Source organism: Anticarsia gemmatalis, chromosome 22 (genome assembly GCF_050436995.1).
Source record: "Anticarsia gemmatalis isolate Benzon Research Colony breed Stoneville strain chromosome 22, ilAntGemm2 primary, whole genome shotgun sequence".
NCBI classification, from domain to species: domain Eukaryota; kingdom Metazoa; phylum Arthropoda; class Insecta; order Lepidoptera; family Erebidae; genus Anticarsia; species Anticarsia gemmatalis.
In genome coordinates this window covers 9,135,704-9,150,572 of record NC_134766.1, presented here as the reverse complement: position 1 = coordinate 9,150,572, position 14,869 = coordinate 9,135,704, and the positions used below count along the sequence as shown (strand labels likewise).

General features: G+C 39.6%; 1 protein-coding gene across 2 annotated transcripts; it reads right to left on the bottom strand.

Annotated features, from left to right (window-relative positions):
* Positions 1 to 454: 454 nt before the first annotated feature.
* Positions 455 to 14,714, bottom strand: LOC142982515 (NAD(P)H oxidoreductase RTN4IP1, mitochondrial-like). 2 transcript variants are annotated; one of them, XM_076129001.1, is made up of 12 exons: positions 14,662 to 14,714; positions 14,363 to 14,456; positions 12,995 to 13,075; positions 12,364 to 12,529; positions 11,977 to 12,147; positions 11,632 to 11,887; positions 11,408 to 11,536; positions 11,198 to 11,313; positions 10,864 to 11,035; positions 10,396 to 10,516; positions 10,064 to 10,183; positions 455 to 9,226 (listed from the first exon to the last, which is right to left on the bottom strand). In XM_076129001.1, exons 2-12 carry the CDS (start codon positions 14,408 to 14,410, stop codon positions 9,140 to 9,142), a joined length of 1,467 nt encoding a protein of 488 aa, XP_075985116.1. In that variant the 5' UTR covers positions 14,411 to 14,456; positions 14,662 to 14,714; the 3' UTR covers positions 455 to 9,139. The 2 variants fall into 2 exon arrangements, with proteins under 2 accessions (XP_075985116.1, XP_075985115.1); XM_076129000.1 differs by having other exon boundaries at positions 14,363 to 14,699.
* Positions 14,715 to 14,869: the final 155 nt, after the last annotated feature.

Below are 14,869 nucleotides of genomic sequence, written 5' to 3'. Positions count from 1 at the left end.
ACTTATATTACTACCGAGTTTAAACAAAAAATAGCTTCTAAAGCTTAAAACTAAAACATTATATCACTTTTAAAAAAACGCTGTCTTTAGGCCTTATTATAATAGGGTAGGGTAAAAAGGCCTATACTATAAACTATTCAAAAATCAACTTAAACTAAGTAAATTAGTATTCTTGACATCAATAATCATTAACATAAGGCAATAGAAAGCATAGTAGTCTTAATAAATTAAAAAAATGTCCTTATTCGCATCCATCAGGACATTGAAAATCATCAGTATATTCTGCAGTCAAACCGACACATTCTTCGTGGTACCACTTAGAGCATCGCGAACATTGCCTCATAGCATCATCCATTCTATCTTATTTGCAAACATGACAGTACCGATCTTTTTTTTTTGTGATTTATTTTTGTCAGATCGCCTTCTGACCACAATGCTCGTTTGGGAGGCATCGTGACTGTAAGCACTAAAAACAATAATATATAAATTGAAAATATAAACTACGTATATACTACCACTAAAAAACATTTTAAAAACACGCTCCTACTTATATAGCAGTTAAAAAAATAGGAGTATAATAAGGCCTATTGTAAAATTTTATGGGCCTTAATATCCGCCAACCACCTATTTACAGAAAAGAATAATAATATAATTTTTATAACTACAAGTCTCTTAAAACGGTAATTTACAGACAAGCATACATTAATTAATAAGCGGACAGTCAATACAGGTTTGTAAATATGATATTTTCTAAACAACTTACGTTTTACTAGAGTCAATTTTTATAATTCGTGAAGCCTTGCTCGAAGTCGCGGATACAATGAATGTGCGCGTACATTATAACATTGCTGATCTGATGCTCTCATAACATCTATACTCACCGCCTTATTCATAAAAAATATATGAAGTTATGAAAGGCTTATAAAGTGTTTTGTTTCTTTCACTCCTCAGCGAAATGACAAAGAGAAAACATATTATAGTACCATTTTAACTAAAATAGATTTATAGTGTGTTTATGAATAAGAGGGTAGTATTATAAAATTTGTAGAGTTTGTTTGTTTGTTTGAACACGCTAATCTCAGGAACCGTTGGTGTGATATGATTTTTTTTTTAGTGTTCGATAGTATATTTATTAAGGAGGATATAACATCACGCTAACACCAATGGGAACAGAGTACCAGTAAAAAATGATTAAATTACCTATTCTCTCTTCCGTGACGCAAGCGAAGCAGCGCGAGTCAGATAGTAACTTATAATATGTTTTGTGTTGAAGTGCTCGGCTACATGAAATAAAATTATGTATTTCTGTTGCCGCTATAACAACAAATACTATTTGTTTTTTTTAATTTGGTTGGGTCCCCATACAATAAACGTGTTTTCTTCGCATATTTTTGGTATGGAACCCTTCGTGCGCGATTCCTACTCGCACTTGGTCGAATGTATAATAGACTACGGGAACTAACGCGAACACGCATTTTACCTTAACCTTTTCACCGCCACGGACGTTAAGAGACGTAAAATTGAAAATCGCTCACGACGCCATCGACGTGATAGCACGTCAAAAATATCACTTTTTTATAGTTCAAAATAAACATACAACAATACGTTTCAAGTGTTTTCTTTCTCCTGTTATTATTACCTAAACATATTTATTACATTATTACACAAAGACATATAATAATTAGACAGTTGTACCTGAAAAAAAAACAAAGTAAATCATCATGCAAAATGTATAAATTTAGCCCGCAAATCCACGCCACAGACGTGAAGACGCGTCAACTAGTGATGTGCAAGGAAAAGGACTACAATCTAAACACTTTATGCAATATTTCGAAAACAAATTGAAATACTTCACTCCTTTCTGAAAAAAAAATTTTTTGTCTGATATGTTTTAAATTAGATTCAATACAAACCTAAATATGTAATAAAACTACCATATCTAGTGATAAACTCATGACTAAATAAGTGCAAATCGATCATTTTGTGGCAACTCTCGCGCATCTCTATTAGCGGAATCCCTTACAGTGCTTCGTACGCCACTGACGGAATCAGACGGCGCGCTCTGACGTCACCCGCGCTGCTGGACACTCGTAGTGTTGTTGCAATACGTTATTAATAATAGGTACATAAATTCTTGTGTATAATAAATTTTTCGTACACCATCTGCGCCACAAAAATGTCTTCAAGTCAAATGACGACAGAAGAGCTGTTGAGAGTGTTAGAAGGTGTAGAAGATGATGTTACATATTCTGAAGCAGAATCTTTAAGGAGTGACGATTTAGAGGTAAGTTATTGTTTGAATACATTAAACAAACAATAAAGGTATTATTAATGTTGTAGGACTAACAAAAAAACACAGTTATCATGCCAATACGTACTATCTATGTTTATTGTACCTTTTAGGTATAGTTACTACTTTTGTCGTTATTCAATATTAGAAATATGTTATCACTACATAGTATATTTGTATGCTTAAATCTTTAAAACTACGCAACAGATATTGATGCGTTTTTTTAATAGATAGAATGATTAAAAAGGAATGTTTTATGTATAATATTACATTCAAGAAATAGTGGAGAAATATTGTTATTAAATACCCGTGCTAAGCAGGAGCGGGTCGCTAGTTAGGTACATGACGAAACGTGTCGGTAATGAATACGCATGACAGCGCTGAGCAAGTTTATGCATTAACATGAACACATAAGGCCTAAATTTACTTAGCGGTGATTTATTTATGATTGTGTTAGTACACAAGTAATATATTTATATTTGACTCGTTTACGTAGTTTACTTGCCAGTACTTACGTGTGACTATGACTGTAGAGTAATCCTTAGTAATAGTTAGTATTAATTACTACCTAAGTTTTTTATCCCTAACTTAATGGTATATAAATTAATTAAATATATATTATACTTCACTCCGACTTGCCACACTGGTACATCTCTAATATAAGGCGGCAAAATTTGAAATCGCAGCGCTGACCACGCCAGTGGCGTTTCTTAGGCTGCGTTTCCACCAGAGATGTGCGAGGATGCGTAGCGAGGGATGTGTTTGTAAAGAACCAATAGAATCGCTTCATTTACCTCGCCTCGGTCAGCACAGCTCTGGTGGAAACGGCTCAGCGGAGCTAGATTTTTGCGCATACAAAACAAGCGAGGAATGTGTGCGAGGGATGTGTACGAGGGATGTGTGCGAGGGATGTGTTGAGAAGGATGTGTTGCGAGGTTTGCGCATACTGTACCAGCCAGTCCATAGACGGAGTTTGTTGGAAGTAGAAGTGCGTAAAATAGATATGGATAATTGGAAAAAGAAGATACTTTTATATTTAACAATTTGCGATGAAGAAATGGAAGCAGAAGATACGGAGTTTATTAGTTCTATAATTTTAAACAATAGAAGATCACACAGGTTTTGGATACGTAACCATATTAAATATCATCGTTTACATGGAGAATTCTTTACCTTTTTTTATACGGCTGATGATGAAATATTCGAAAATTGTTATCGAGTATCTAGAAGTAACTTTTATGAGTTACACAATTTGATTGAGAACATTATCAAGAAGGAAGACACTCACTACAGAGAATGCATCAGCACCAAGGAAAAATTGGCCGCTCCCACTACACCGCACCCACGTCGATACATTTCACAGCTTCGCAACGCATCCTCGCACCACACATAATGCGCATTTTCACAGCTCCGCTACACATCCTCGTAGACACATTTTCATCGCACAGCTTTGGTGGAAACACCCACACATTTTCACAGCACAGCTAGACATCCTCGCACGACACATTTCCATCGCACATCTCTGGTGGAAACGCAGCCTTAACGTCAAAAGGTGTCGTCACAACTGGGATTAGTGCTGTGACTTTTTGAATAAAATATTTGAATTAAGTACTTTTTTTATGCAAATTGTTCGTGTATATCATTGTTATTTTTGGGTAATGAGTACTGAGTAGTGTAAAGTTGACACATGGGAGAAATTCAATAAAATTTTGTGGTACTTTTATGCAATTTTTACTCATAATATAAGAACACGTAAAATTAATCGAAGTTTTATCGATATACACTTTTCCCGTGACTATTATTTTGTAGGTATAAACGAAGGAATTTATTGCTTGGCGTGGGGAACACCGATTTTCAATATTACTCTGGCGGTGAAAAGGTTAAAATGACTAACGTTTCGGCGCAGGTTGCACTCGCCGTGGTCGCAGGCGAAATAAAAGAGAAAAGAATAAAAAAGGTAAAATGCGTGTTCGCGTTATTTTCCGTATTCTATTATACATTAAACATGTAACGCGAGAGTTTAAAAGTTATGATCGCACTTGGTCGGTTTTTATACTAGATACTCTTCATCGTGATAGTGAAGCCCCAGCATAAGTAATACTAACTAGCTATCAAAACCGACTACGACTATATAATACTGTACCGCTTAGTCCGTCCAAGGCATCATATTATTCAACTAGCTGACTCGCGCAACTTCACTTGCGTCACATAAGAGACAATGGGTCAACATTTTCTCCGTTTTTGTAACATTTTTCGTTGCTACTCCGCTCCTTATAGTTGCAGCGTGATGTTATATAGCCTTAAGCCTTCCTCAATAAATGGTCTATTCAACACAAAAATTTCAATTCGAACCAGTAGTTCCTGAGATTAACAAACTCTTTAGCTTTATAACATTAGTATAGATTTATTAACCTTTGTTATCCAAGTATTTATTGATCTAAGGGTTTCGCATAATAATCGTGTTCAAGGTTAAGTACCTACTGTATTTTACTGAATGTAATGTTGCATTAGTGAACGTCGGCATTCTCTTAATTATATATTATCGCCGGCAAAAGTATTGCAAATATAGTTGTAAAACGTTCTGGTCCGGATATATCGGAGTCAAATATTGTGCTAAACCAAAGTTCCCAACCTTTTCTTAGTCCGGGATCACTTTTATATCTATTATTCTTGTTAGCAGGGTAGGTAAGTGTATTAAAAATAATTCAAAAATTCAGAAAATTTTCACATCATTCGCGGGCCATATTTCGACTTCCGCAGACCACTGACTGGTTGGGAATTACTGTGGCGAACGAAACGTTTTTCAGTGTCAGCGTTATACACATAACAATACTTGTGCGCATTGCATTTAGTATTGCCAGATCCAGGCTGATCATTTCCTGGACATTTCTGGGCCACGAACGAAATCAGAGTTTTGATCTCCGGTCTGAGACTACACTAAGCAGGAATGACCAAAAATAGCATAGCGTAGCATCGTAGCTTAGTAAAAACAAGCATTTTTTAATTCCGGGACAGCATAGTAAAATTCCGGGACAATCCCGGAATTCCCGAGCATCTGGCAACCCTAATTGCTTGTGATGAATTTACATTGAAAATGAATATGCTTTGAAACATTGTTTTGCTTTTCTCGTGCTCATTATCTCCATAAATTATTTTTTTATGGAGAAGAGAGTCGAGCGCGATATTGTTTGTTAACGCGTTGATGACTTTTTGATAATTTGGCAGCATTTTTTTTTACTATGGAATGCTTGACATTGTGGCCGCAAGCTGATTAACGCAACTCATATTTCAATATAAGATACAGCTTTAAACACATTAAAAATGTATCTTTATCTATAGCATAAGATAACTTTAAAAGGAGATGAAGCCGCTGCGAGCTAAAAAAAATGTAAAAGCAGTTTAAAGTAAAGTGCACGCGGGCGAAGTCGCAGCAGCTGCAGTGAATTATAAGAAAGTTATTCGTAACAAGACCGGGGTACAGCTAGCGATCACCCACAGTGTTTACGCGCCAGAATGTCAAGCAATACATGGCAACACGTTTGTACGTTGATTGCAGTGAAATATCATTCAAAACGACGAAATGCCAATTACTTACTTTCTGGATAAGTACGTCTCTAACTCCCAGTTTCTGAGGTACATTTAGCGGTAGTTTATCTATTCGATAGCGTTTAAACTCATAAAAAAACTAGCTGACCCGCGCAACTTTGCTTGCGTTACATAAGAGAGAATGGGTCAAAATTTTCCCCGTTTTTGTGACATTTTTTATTGCTACTCTGCTCCTATTGGTCATGGCGTAATGATATATAGCCTATAGCCATTTTTTTTTTTCAAATCGGACCAGTAGTTCCTGAAATTAGCGCGTTCAAACAATCAATCAAACAAACAAACTCTTCAGCTTTATAATATTAGTATAGATTAGTTTGAATAGATAAACTACCGCTAAATGTGCCTCAGAAACCGGGCATAAGTCTTCTTTTAGGATCGGTAGTTCCTTCGGGTCCGATCGTCACAATTACATTTTAATTCGGGCGCGGCATATATTATGTAGGACACATATTATGTTGACATCGTCGAATGATCAATATTTATAATTTACATAATATATATGGTATTTTTACAATCGTATTTACATAATTTACATGTACAGTTAACAGTCTTGGGAACTTGTAAGTAGTAATAAGTATTGTTTTACAATAACTATTTACATTATTGTATATGGCATAAAATAAACGACTTATTTATCAGGCATGTTATGAAGGTCAACCGTAACCGTAATGTAACCGAAACTTTCAGATCCGAGATATAATTTAACCGTAACTGTCAAAGAAACGTCAAATAAGGGCAAGTGTAAATTTAGATACATTATATAACTTAAAGGTGACTGACTGACATAGTAATTTATCAACGCACAGCCCAAACCACTGGACGGGCAGCAGTTAGATGTTATGACGTAGACATCCGCTAACCCCCGCTTTCTGAGTACATTTAACGGTAGTTTATTTATTCAATAGCATTTTTTCTACATGAACGCTATTGAACAGATAAACTACCGCTAAATGTACCTCAGAAACCGGGTTAAGAAAGGTTTGAGTTCAATTCTACCGCAAGGGGATAAAATAGGGCATGAAAGTTTGTATGAAAATTCTCTCCTAAGCCACAAACCACGCGGACGACGTTGCTGGCAAAAGCTAGTTGTTAATAAAGGGCGCTTTCCCGGTCTCATGATATGAAATGGTAACATCACAGCTGACAGTTTGCGTGCGAACGAGATTCGGGTACGGAACAAAATCCGTGTGATATGAAAAACGCTCTTATGACCCGGTTTCTAAGGCGCTGTCTCCACGAGCGAGAGAATCGCGGCGATATTATCGTCGTGCCACGTATTTCTATACACTCTATATGGAACCGTCTCCACACGGCGATAATATCGCCGCGATACGACGAGTGTCAACGAGCGTGCGAAACGTCAATACATCGTCGCTAGTCGGCCGCGACAAGCGCGACGAGCGCGCGGCGGGCGCGCTGTCAAATGCAGCGTCATTTGTTTTCAATGTTGCCTCCTGTTTCGAGAAGCTTTTTAAACAAGGAAAACGCGGGTTACGAGTCGCCGCGGAATCGCAGAGATTCCGCGGCGACTCGCGACGATACGCGGCGGAATTATCGCTCGTTCGTGGAGATTGTCCGACGATTCAAGGGCGGACTCGTCGCGATTCTCTCGCCCGTGGAGACAGCGCCTAAGGTACATTTAGCGGTAATGTATTTAAACTGTCATTTTTATATGAGCTTAAGCTGAGCTTCTATATGAATTTTAACGCTATAAACGAATAGATAACATACCGCTAAATGTACCTCAGAAACCAGGGGTTATACGTTTTCTATGTTAATTGAATTGATTTCTTTAAGCTTAAATATCTAAAGGCCTATAATAAAAATAACGGATTATTATTAAGATTTAGTTTGCTTCTTATCACAATTCTATCCGTTATAAAAACTCGTATCTACTTTGGTACAAGATTTCAATATTTGACGAAACCGTTTTCACGCAAGGCCCTCAAGGCTGACACTAGCGGAGAATCCGAAATATTTTAATGAACGAAAACAAGATAATGTTTTTTCTATAACCGTATCAGTATTATTTCCATAACATGCCTAATAATTACCACTGGCAATGCAACCTGTGTTGAAACTAGCTAAGTTTTATCATTCGAACCGACTTTGTACACAACAAAATAAATAAACTGACGACCTCCGCGGCGCAGTGGTGGGCGCCACGCCACTAACATTGCGTCGGGAGGTCGTGGGTTCGATTCCCACACGGAGCAATTAATTGAGCGATCCACAAATAGTTTTCTCGGGTCTGGTTTTCCCATTGTTTGTGTGTATGTAGTGCAATTCTTAGTGCGGGAGTTGTTTTTAAGTAAGTTAAAAGAAAGATTAGTAAAATTTGTGTCTCACAGGACATTTGGATACGGCTTGCCTTAAAAGATCTAGGTCATAAACTATACGTGGGACACTCAGAAAGTTTTGCGAAACTTCAAATATTTGCTATATGTTATATGTTTTTTTATGTATTTACACTCGTATATAAAACAATTATTAAAATAAATTGTAACCTGGCAGTGATATTTACAGAAAAATCTGTTATTGTCAAAACTTCCTGAGTGCCCTGGTATGTATGTGTATTAAATCTTATAATTATCTGTTCAGTAGTTTTTGTGAAAGTTTAACAAACATACATACATACATGCCCACAAACTTACGCATTTATAATATTGGTAAGGTTCATTCTGTGCCTCTAATGAAAAAGGGTATAAGTCCGATTTTGTCGAATATGAGTTAAGAATTTGAGTGCACTTATATCCCCTTTTTGCTATATTTCTAGTGTAAGTTAATCCCTTCTGCACATAACTAACTTTCTAATTTTTTTATATTAACAAATTCGGTTTTCACAAATAGATAGAGCATTTTTTTCTGAACATTTTGGTATACTTAACTCATTTTCAACAAAATTAAACTTGTACCCTTTTTCGAGACCTTTGCCTTGCAGTGGGATAGTAATGGGTCCAAAAAAACCCTTTTACACTAGAGGCACAAAATTAATTTGTGAGTAAGCTCGCCGCGCGTCTCGGTCTGTGTTAGACACTTGAACTGTTCTCTCACAAATCATAAAGTGATTTTCTTTCTGATTTGTCGAGTATAGCCGACCGTGGCGGTCAAAGGGTTAAAACAATATATAGCCCGAAGATGGCACTAGACTTGCAATTGTTAGACGTTGTTTATAGAATTGATATAATATTGCACGTTTCTCGGCCGAGGGGGTAGGTACAAGTCGAGGTGCTTGATCGTATGCTAAGGGAACCTTATGACGGTGGTCCCTATGGCGTCCTCGGAGCAAGCGTGCGCCAGCGCCACCTCGAAGTCTTGCGGTAAATACACCTGAAAATAATAGTATAGAGTGTATGTGTAAAGGCGGTAATTTGATTCCAAACTGAGCAGAGCTTGTACTATGACAAATAACTGATAAACATACTTATATACTTCTAAATACATACTTATACGAGTATAATGTAGATAAATTAATAACCAGGCTCAGAACAAATACTCGTGCTTACACAAATATTTGTCTCGGATGGGATTCGAACTCACCATACGCGGTGCTCCGCTTATTGCGGCAAGGTGACCACGTTAGCCACTGCTTAGTTTGGAATCAAATGACCGTGTAGTAAATTGTCTATTGTACGGAAATATATATTTTATCAATAGCCTAGCCTTTATCAAAAACTATGGAGTAGGCTTCGGCCTCACTGGATATAGTGAATATCATTATTTTACATGGAGGGACTGCCAATCGGACCTATCGATAAGACTGATTGTCAGACTTTCAAGCTTCTGACTACTGTGAACGACTGTCAAACATCTTTGAAAATGACAGCCCACAATTTAACATGCCTTCCGAAACACGGAGGAACTCGATATGTGTAAGATGGTCACCCATCCACAGAACAACGTCCGCTAGCGTAGCTTAACTTCAACTGTTGTTAACTAAGCCCCCTAACGAGCTCCTCGAATGTTGGTAAATATTTAGTTGATAGGAACTTTAAAACGCGTAATTTCATGTTTTCATGTCAGCGTTGTGTGTTATACTCGGGCCATTTCAAACGTGCGAACTTAATCACGTCATTTTATCATACACATCACATATGTCACATTCCTAAGATTCTTTTGATTATGACGTAGTTCGCACGCATGTAACGGCCTGAGTATAGTCGTTACCTTGTCGAGAACAGGCGCAAGGGTGCCCGCATCAACCAATTTAGCTAATATCTCCAGCCCCTCTCTTAGCCGGTACTCGTCCTCCAACCAATCGGTATGTGTACCGCAACCAAGCAACCACTGAAATAAATATATAAACAATCAATTTCTATACGAAATAGACCAAAAATCTTGTTTTAAACCAAAATTTTACCGTCACTTAATTTAGCTGACACCTAAAATTTAATGGTAAAATCCTCTTTTTTTAATGTAAGTAAACATTGTTTTATATGATTTGTTAGTAAACTTATATAGACTTATATAAACTTATATAGATTTGTTAGTAAACTTACCCTGAAGATCCTATACGAATAGAAAGTAGTTGCGAACAGGATGGACAGTGGCGTCGGCAAGCGGTCCGATATGAACGGCGAGGGCCGCAGGTCCAGCAGAGCTCTGCGCGGAGCTGTCGCCCTGGTACATCATTCAATCATCACTTTTAACAATCATGCCAGGTTTACTACATCTAGATAAGTACCGGTTAGATTTAGCATTTCGTAAATCGGCAGATTTTTTATACATTTGCCATTTTATCCATCAGATAGACTAATTGTCGCTTTTTCGTAAACAATTTTTTGATCGATTTCATAACTTCTGGATGAGTACCGATGGCTTTTCAAATGGAAAACGGACAGATTTTTTATACATACCTACATAGTGCAAATTAAAACAAGTGCCGATATCAGTTCTAACTTTAATAACTATACTATACCTCCGAAAATAACCTTTTCTTAAGCAAAATATTATGTTATATTACGTACTTGAGCACAGTGCCGGCGTCCGGCTGGCCGGGCGGCAGCTCGGCGGCGGCGCACGTGAGCACGGCGTCCCACGGGCCCGCGCGCGCCGCCCGCGCCGCCAGCGCCGCCCACGCGCCGCCCGCCGCGCCGCCCGCGCCGCGCGCGCCCTCCACGTCCACGAAGTCGTGGGCGCCTGGTACATGCAACACATCACGCTACAATGGTCCGAACGATCAGGACGCAATAGGACAATCGTTTAGGTTCGCTTTAGGAAATCTCAAAGCCAACGATCGAATAATTCGCTAAATTCCCTGTTGGCGCGATGAAAGCGTGCCGAAAACGATATCCATCTCACCGAGGTCCTTGAGCGTGAGCGCGGCGTGTCGCGGCGCTAGCACCGTGACGTGCGCGCCCCACGCCGCCAGCAGCTGCAGCGCCGCCGCTCCGCCCGCCGCGCCGCACAGCGCCACGCTGCACATGGAGGAGGAGCCTCATTTAGCATATACATATACCGATACGAAGTAACGAGAGCGAACATATATAACCGGCGCTGCACCGTTCATACCGTTTCCCCTTGCAAGTGTCGGGCGTGTAGCACAGCTGGCGCAGGGCCGCGAGCGCTTGTCCGCCGTCCCACGGCAGCGAGGCCGCCGCGTCCGCCGCCAGACCGCGCGGCCGCTTGCTCACGCGCGTGCTGCACACATCGAACGGTCGATTCGAGTGATGAACGAACGAAAAGAAAGAAATGACCCGATAATCGTCGGTAGCATTGGACGTAGCGTTCGTCACCTGCGTATAGTGAGCAGCTCGGTGGCGGCGCCTCCGCTCCACTCGCTGACGCAGCCCCACACCTCGTCGCCGAGCTCGAGGTCGTCGACGCCGTGGCCCACGTCGAGCACGACCCCGGCGAACCCGCGCCCCACCGTCACCGGCGGCCGCGCCAGCAGCCCGCGCAGCGCCGCGCCCCGCCCGCGCAGGCACGCGCGGTCCACGCAGCACACGCTGAACGCCTGCACGCGCACCAGCACCTCGCCCGCGCCCGCGCCTGCACCGACCGCGCCGTTACACCGTGCACTGTGCACGTGCCACGAGACTGCACGTACACTGTGCACGTGCACGAGCTCGGGTACATACCGGGCGCCACGGCGTCCTCCACCAGCAGCACGCCGGCGTCCCCGTGGTGCAGCAGCGCGCGGCAGTGCGGGCCGGCCGCCCCGCGCCGCGCCGCCCGCAGCCCCAGCGCCACGCCCGCGCCGCCGCCCAGCGCCGCGCCGCACACGAAGATCAGCACGCTGCGCCGCCACACTGACACAACACTACCGCGTTAATTGTCAATCGTCATGTCATAATTGTCATCGTCCGAAACGACGCGACGGACGAAAGGGAGGCGCAGACGGCATTAGGCGTTCTGCGACCTCGAATAAAAACTTATGAATAACTATTTGGACCGACATTGCGTACACGACCGATGCCCTACGAGGCAGTTCTAAAATACGTCATACCAACATAGAAATAAAGTACCTCTATCGTGAAACAACGTCACGAGTTCTTCGTAGAGCAGCACGGGCGAGAGAGGTGGCGCGCCCTCCTTGATCCTCTTGATGGCCTCCCGCGCCCAGGCCGCGGCGCGCTCCCGGCCCTCGGCTATCAGCTCGTGATGCCATAGATCATGAAACGCCTCGCGAAGCTAACGAACCATGCATACATACTTAAAATACGCGTCAGTTACATTATATATCTTAATATAACAACGAACCACTGTAGACGACGTAAAATAAATAGGTACAAAGAGTATTAATCATTTGAGTTTAAAAAATTGCATATAAAGTCACGAAATATTACATAATTAGATTAGATTATACCTAATATAAACCTGTGTTGAATATTTCAAAAATACATTTCATTTGTACTAAAAAATACATGTGATGTAGAAATAGAGGGTGGGGGTTAGTCTTAAACCTCCCCACATATCTCCGAGGGGGAGGGGAGTAACGAAATAGCCAAAAGAAACAACACATGATTAATGTAAATTCACTCTCTGTATCATTGACTATCATAAGTATCAGCACTTGACCTAAATTAATAAATGATTTAATTATGATTTTGAATGAACAGCCCCATAAATAGAAACAGTGTATCATTGCCATCATACCTTTTGTATGGCTTCTGTAGTTTGATGGACGACATCATGCACTCTGGACTTGCCATTGTCTGCCGCTGTCTTTGCAGCTACCTGAAATATAATGAATAAGCTTTAACATATTCAACAGATTCACAAAAAAAAAATCTACCCCCAATAGTTGAAATTATGCATCTAACCACTGCCCTTCCATACATCTTATGATGCAAGATAAAATTCTAACCCTCTTGTTTATAAACACACTATAAACCTATTTTAGTTAAAACATTACTAAAATATGTTTTCTCTTTTTCATTTTGCTAAGGAGTGAAAGAATCAAAACTCTTTATAAGTGTTTCATAACTTCATGTATTTTTTTGAATTTTTACCTCATTAGGAGGAGACCCTAGCCCAGAAGTGGGACAGGAACAGATTAAAAAGAAAGAAAAGAGAAGAATAATAATATTAATAAGGTACATTATTTCTAAAATTATATGCAAATATTTCATTTAAAGCTCAGATAATTCTTTATAAATTATTAACTAAGTAAGAGGAAAATAATCTTTAAAATGTATTTATTTCAATTTACAGGAAGAACTATTGAATATTGTTTCATGATGTCATTAATATGAGTTTTTGGGTTAAGCCAACTTAAACTGTTATTTCAACAAGTTAATAATTATTCACAAGTAACACTACCTACTTACAAATTATTTTTTTTGTACCAGAACTGCAATTGAAGTGCAGTGACAGCCGAGTGGTATAAGTTGGTACTGGGTCAGGCTTAAACGCAAGGCAATACACCTATGACTTATTAAAGTTGTATGTGTTTTATAAATAATAATCACTTTTTCCAATAGTGAAGGAGAACATCGTGATGCAACCTTGCATGCCTGAAAGTTCTTTGCGGCAGTTCTTGAAGGTATGCAAAGTCCCTACCAACCTGCAATTGGTCAGTGTCATGGACTCAAAGCCTAGCCCCTCCATCATTAAGGGACAACACCCTTGCCCAGCAGTGGGATATTAATGGGTTAAATTTAGTTATTTATCTACTAGAACTTTACCTACCCAATAATATATTTTTTAAAGTGGCATATTCAAAGATCTCAACTTGTTTTTATATTGAAAAAAAATATTAATTCATGTAGGTTTTTACTTAGTACAACTAGTAAGTATATAATATTCTAAATCAACCATATTACATAAGCTCAGGGTCATTTTAGTGCTAAAGTAGGGCAATGACATTTCATTGTCATTACCAAAATAAACAAATGGTAGCATTTTAAACACATACAAACTTAACTTTCAGTTTCTAAATAGTTTGCTAAAAACTGACGTGAATAACCGACGCACTTTCGCGCGAAACTACCAGGGCCTCATAACGGCAGAAGAGTTACTTACATGCAATGCTTCGAGTTTTTCACCAGCTCTATGCTTCAATTCGTCCATGTCAGAGCGCCTCGAGCCGAGGGAGGGTCAGCCTAAACCGCACAAACTGTTAAATCACATCCAAAACCTTAACCTTTGGACACAATCCGGCCTAAATATTTGCAGTCCTAAAATAGACTGAATGTCACAATAAACACTTGGACGAACACATTTTTCAAGGAACTTGCGTTGTACAGATTATTCTATGTGCAGTTTTCTTTGATACTTATGTCGAAAATCTGCTTAAAGATACGTAAAGTTAGAATTATTACCTTAAACAAACATAACCTCTATTTTTTGTTTGACAATTTGTTATATGACAGCCTGACATCTGATTGTGACGTTTATGCGTTTCGTTTCACGGAATATAATTTTAATAGGCTTCATATCGTATCGTAACACGAAACGTGTCAAAATAAATTCCTTATTTCGATAGGTACTACCACGGAATAACTGACACAAGAGAACAGGGCATGTCAT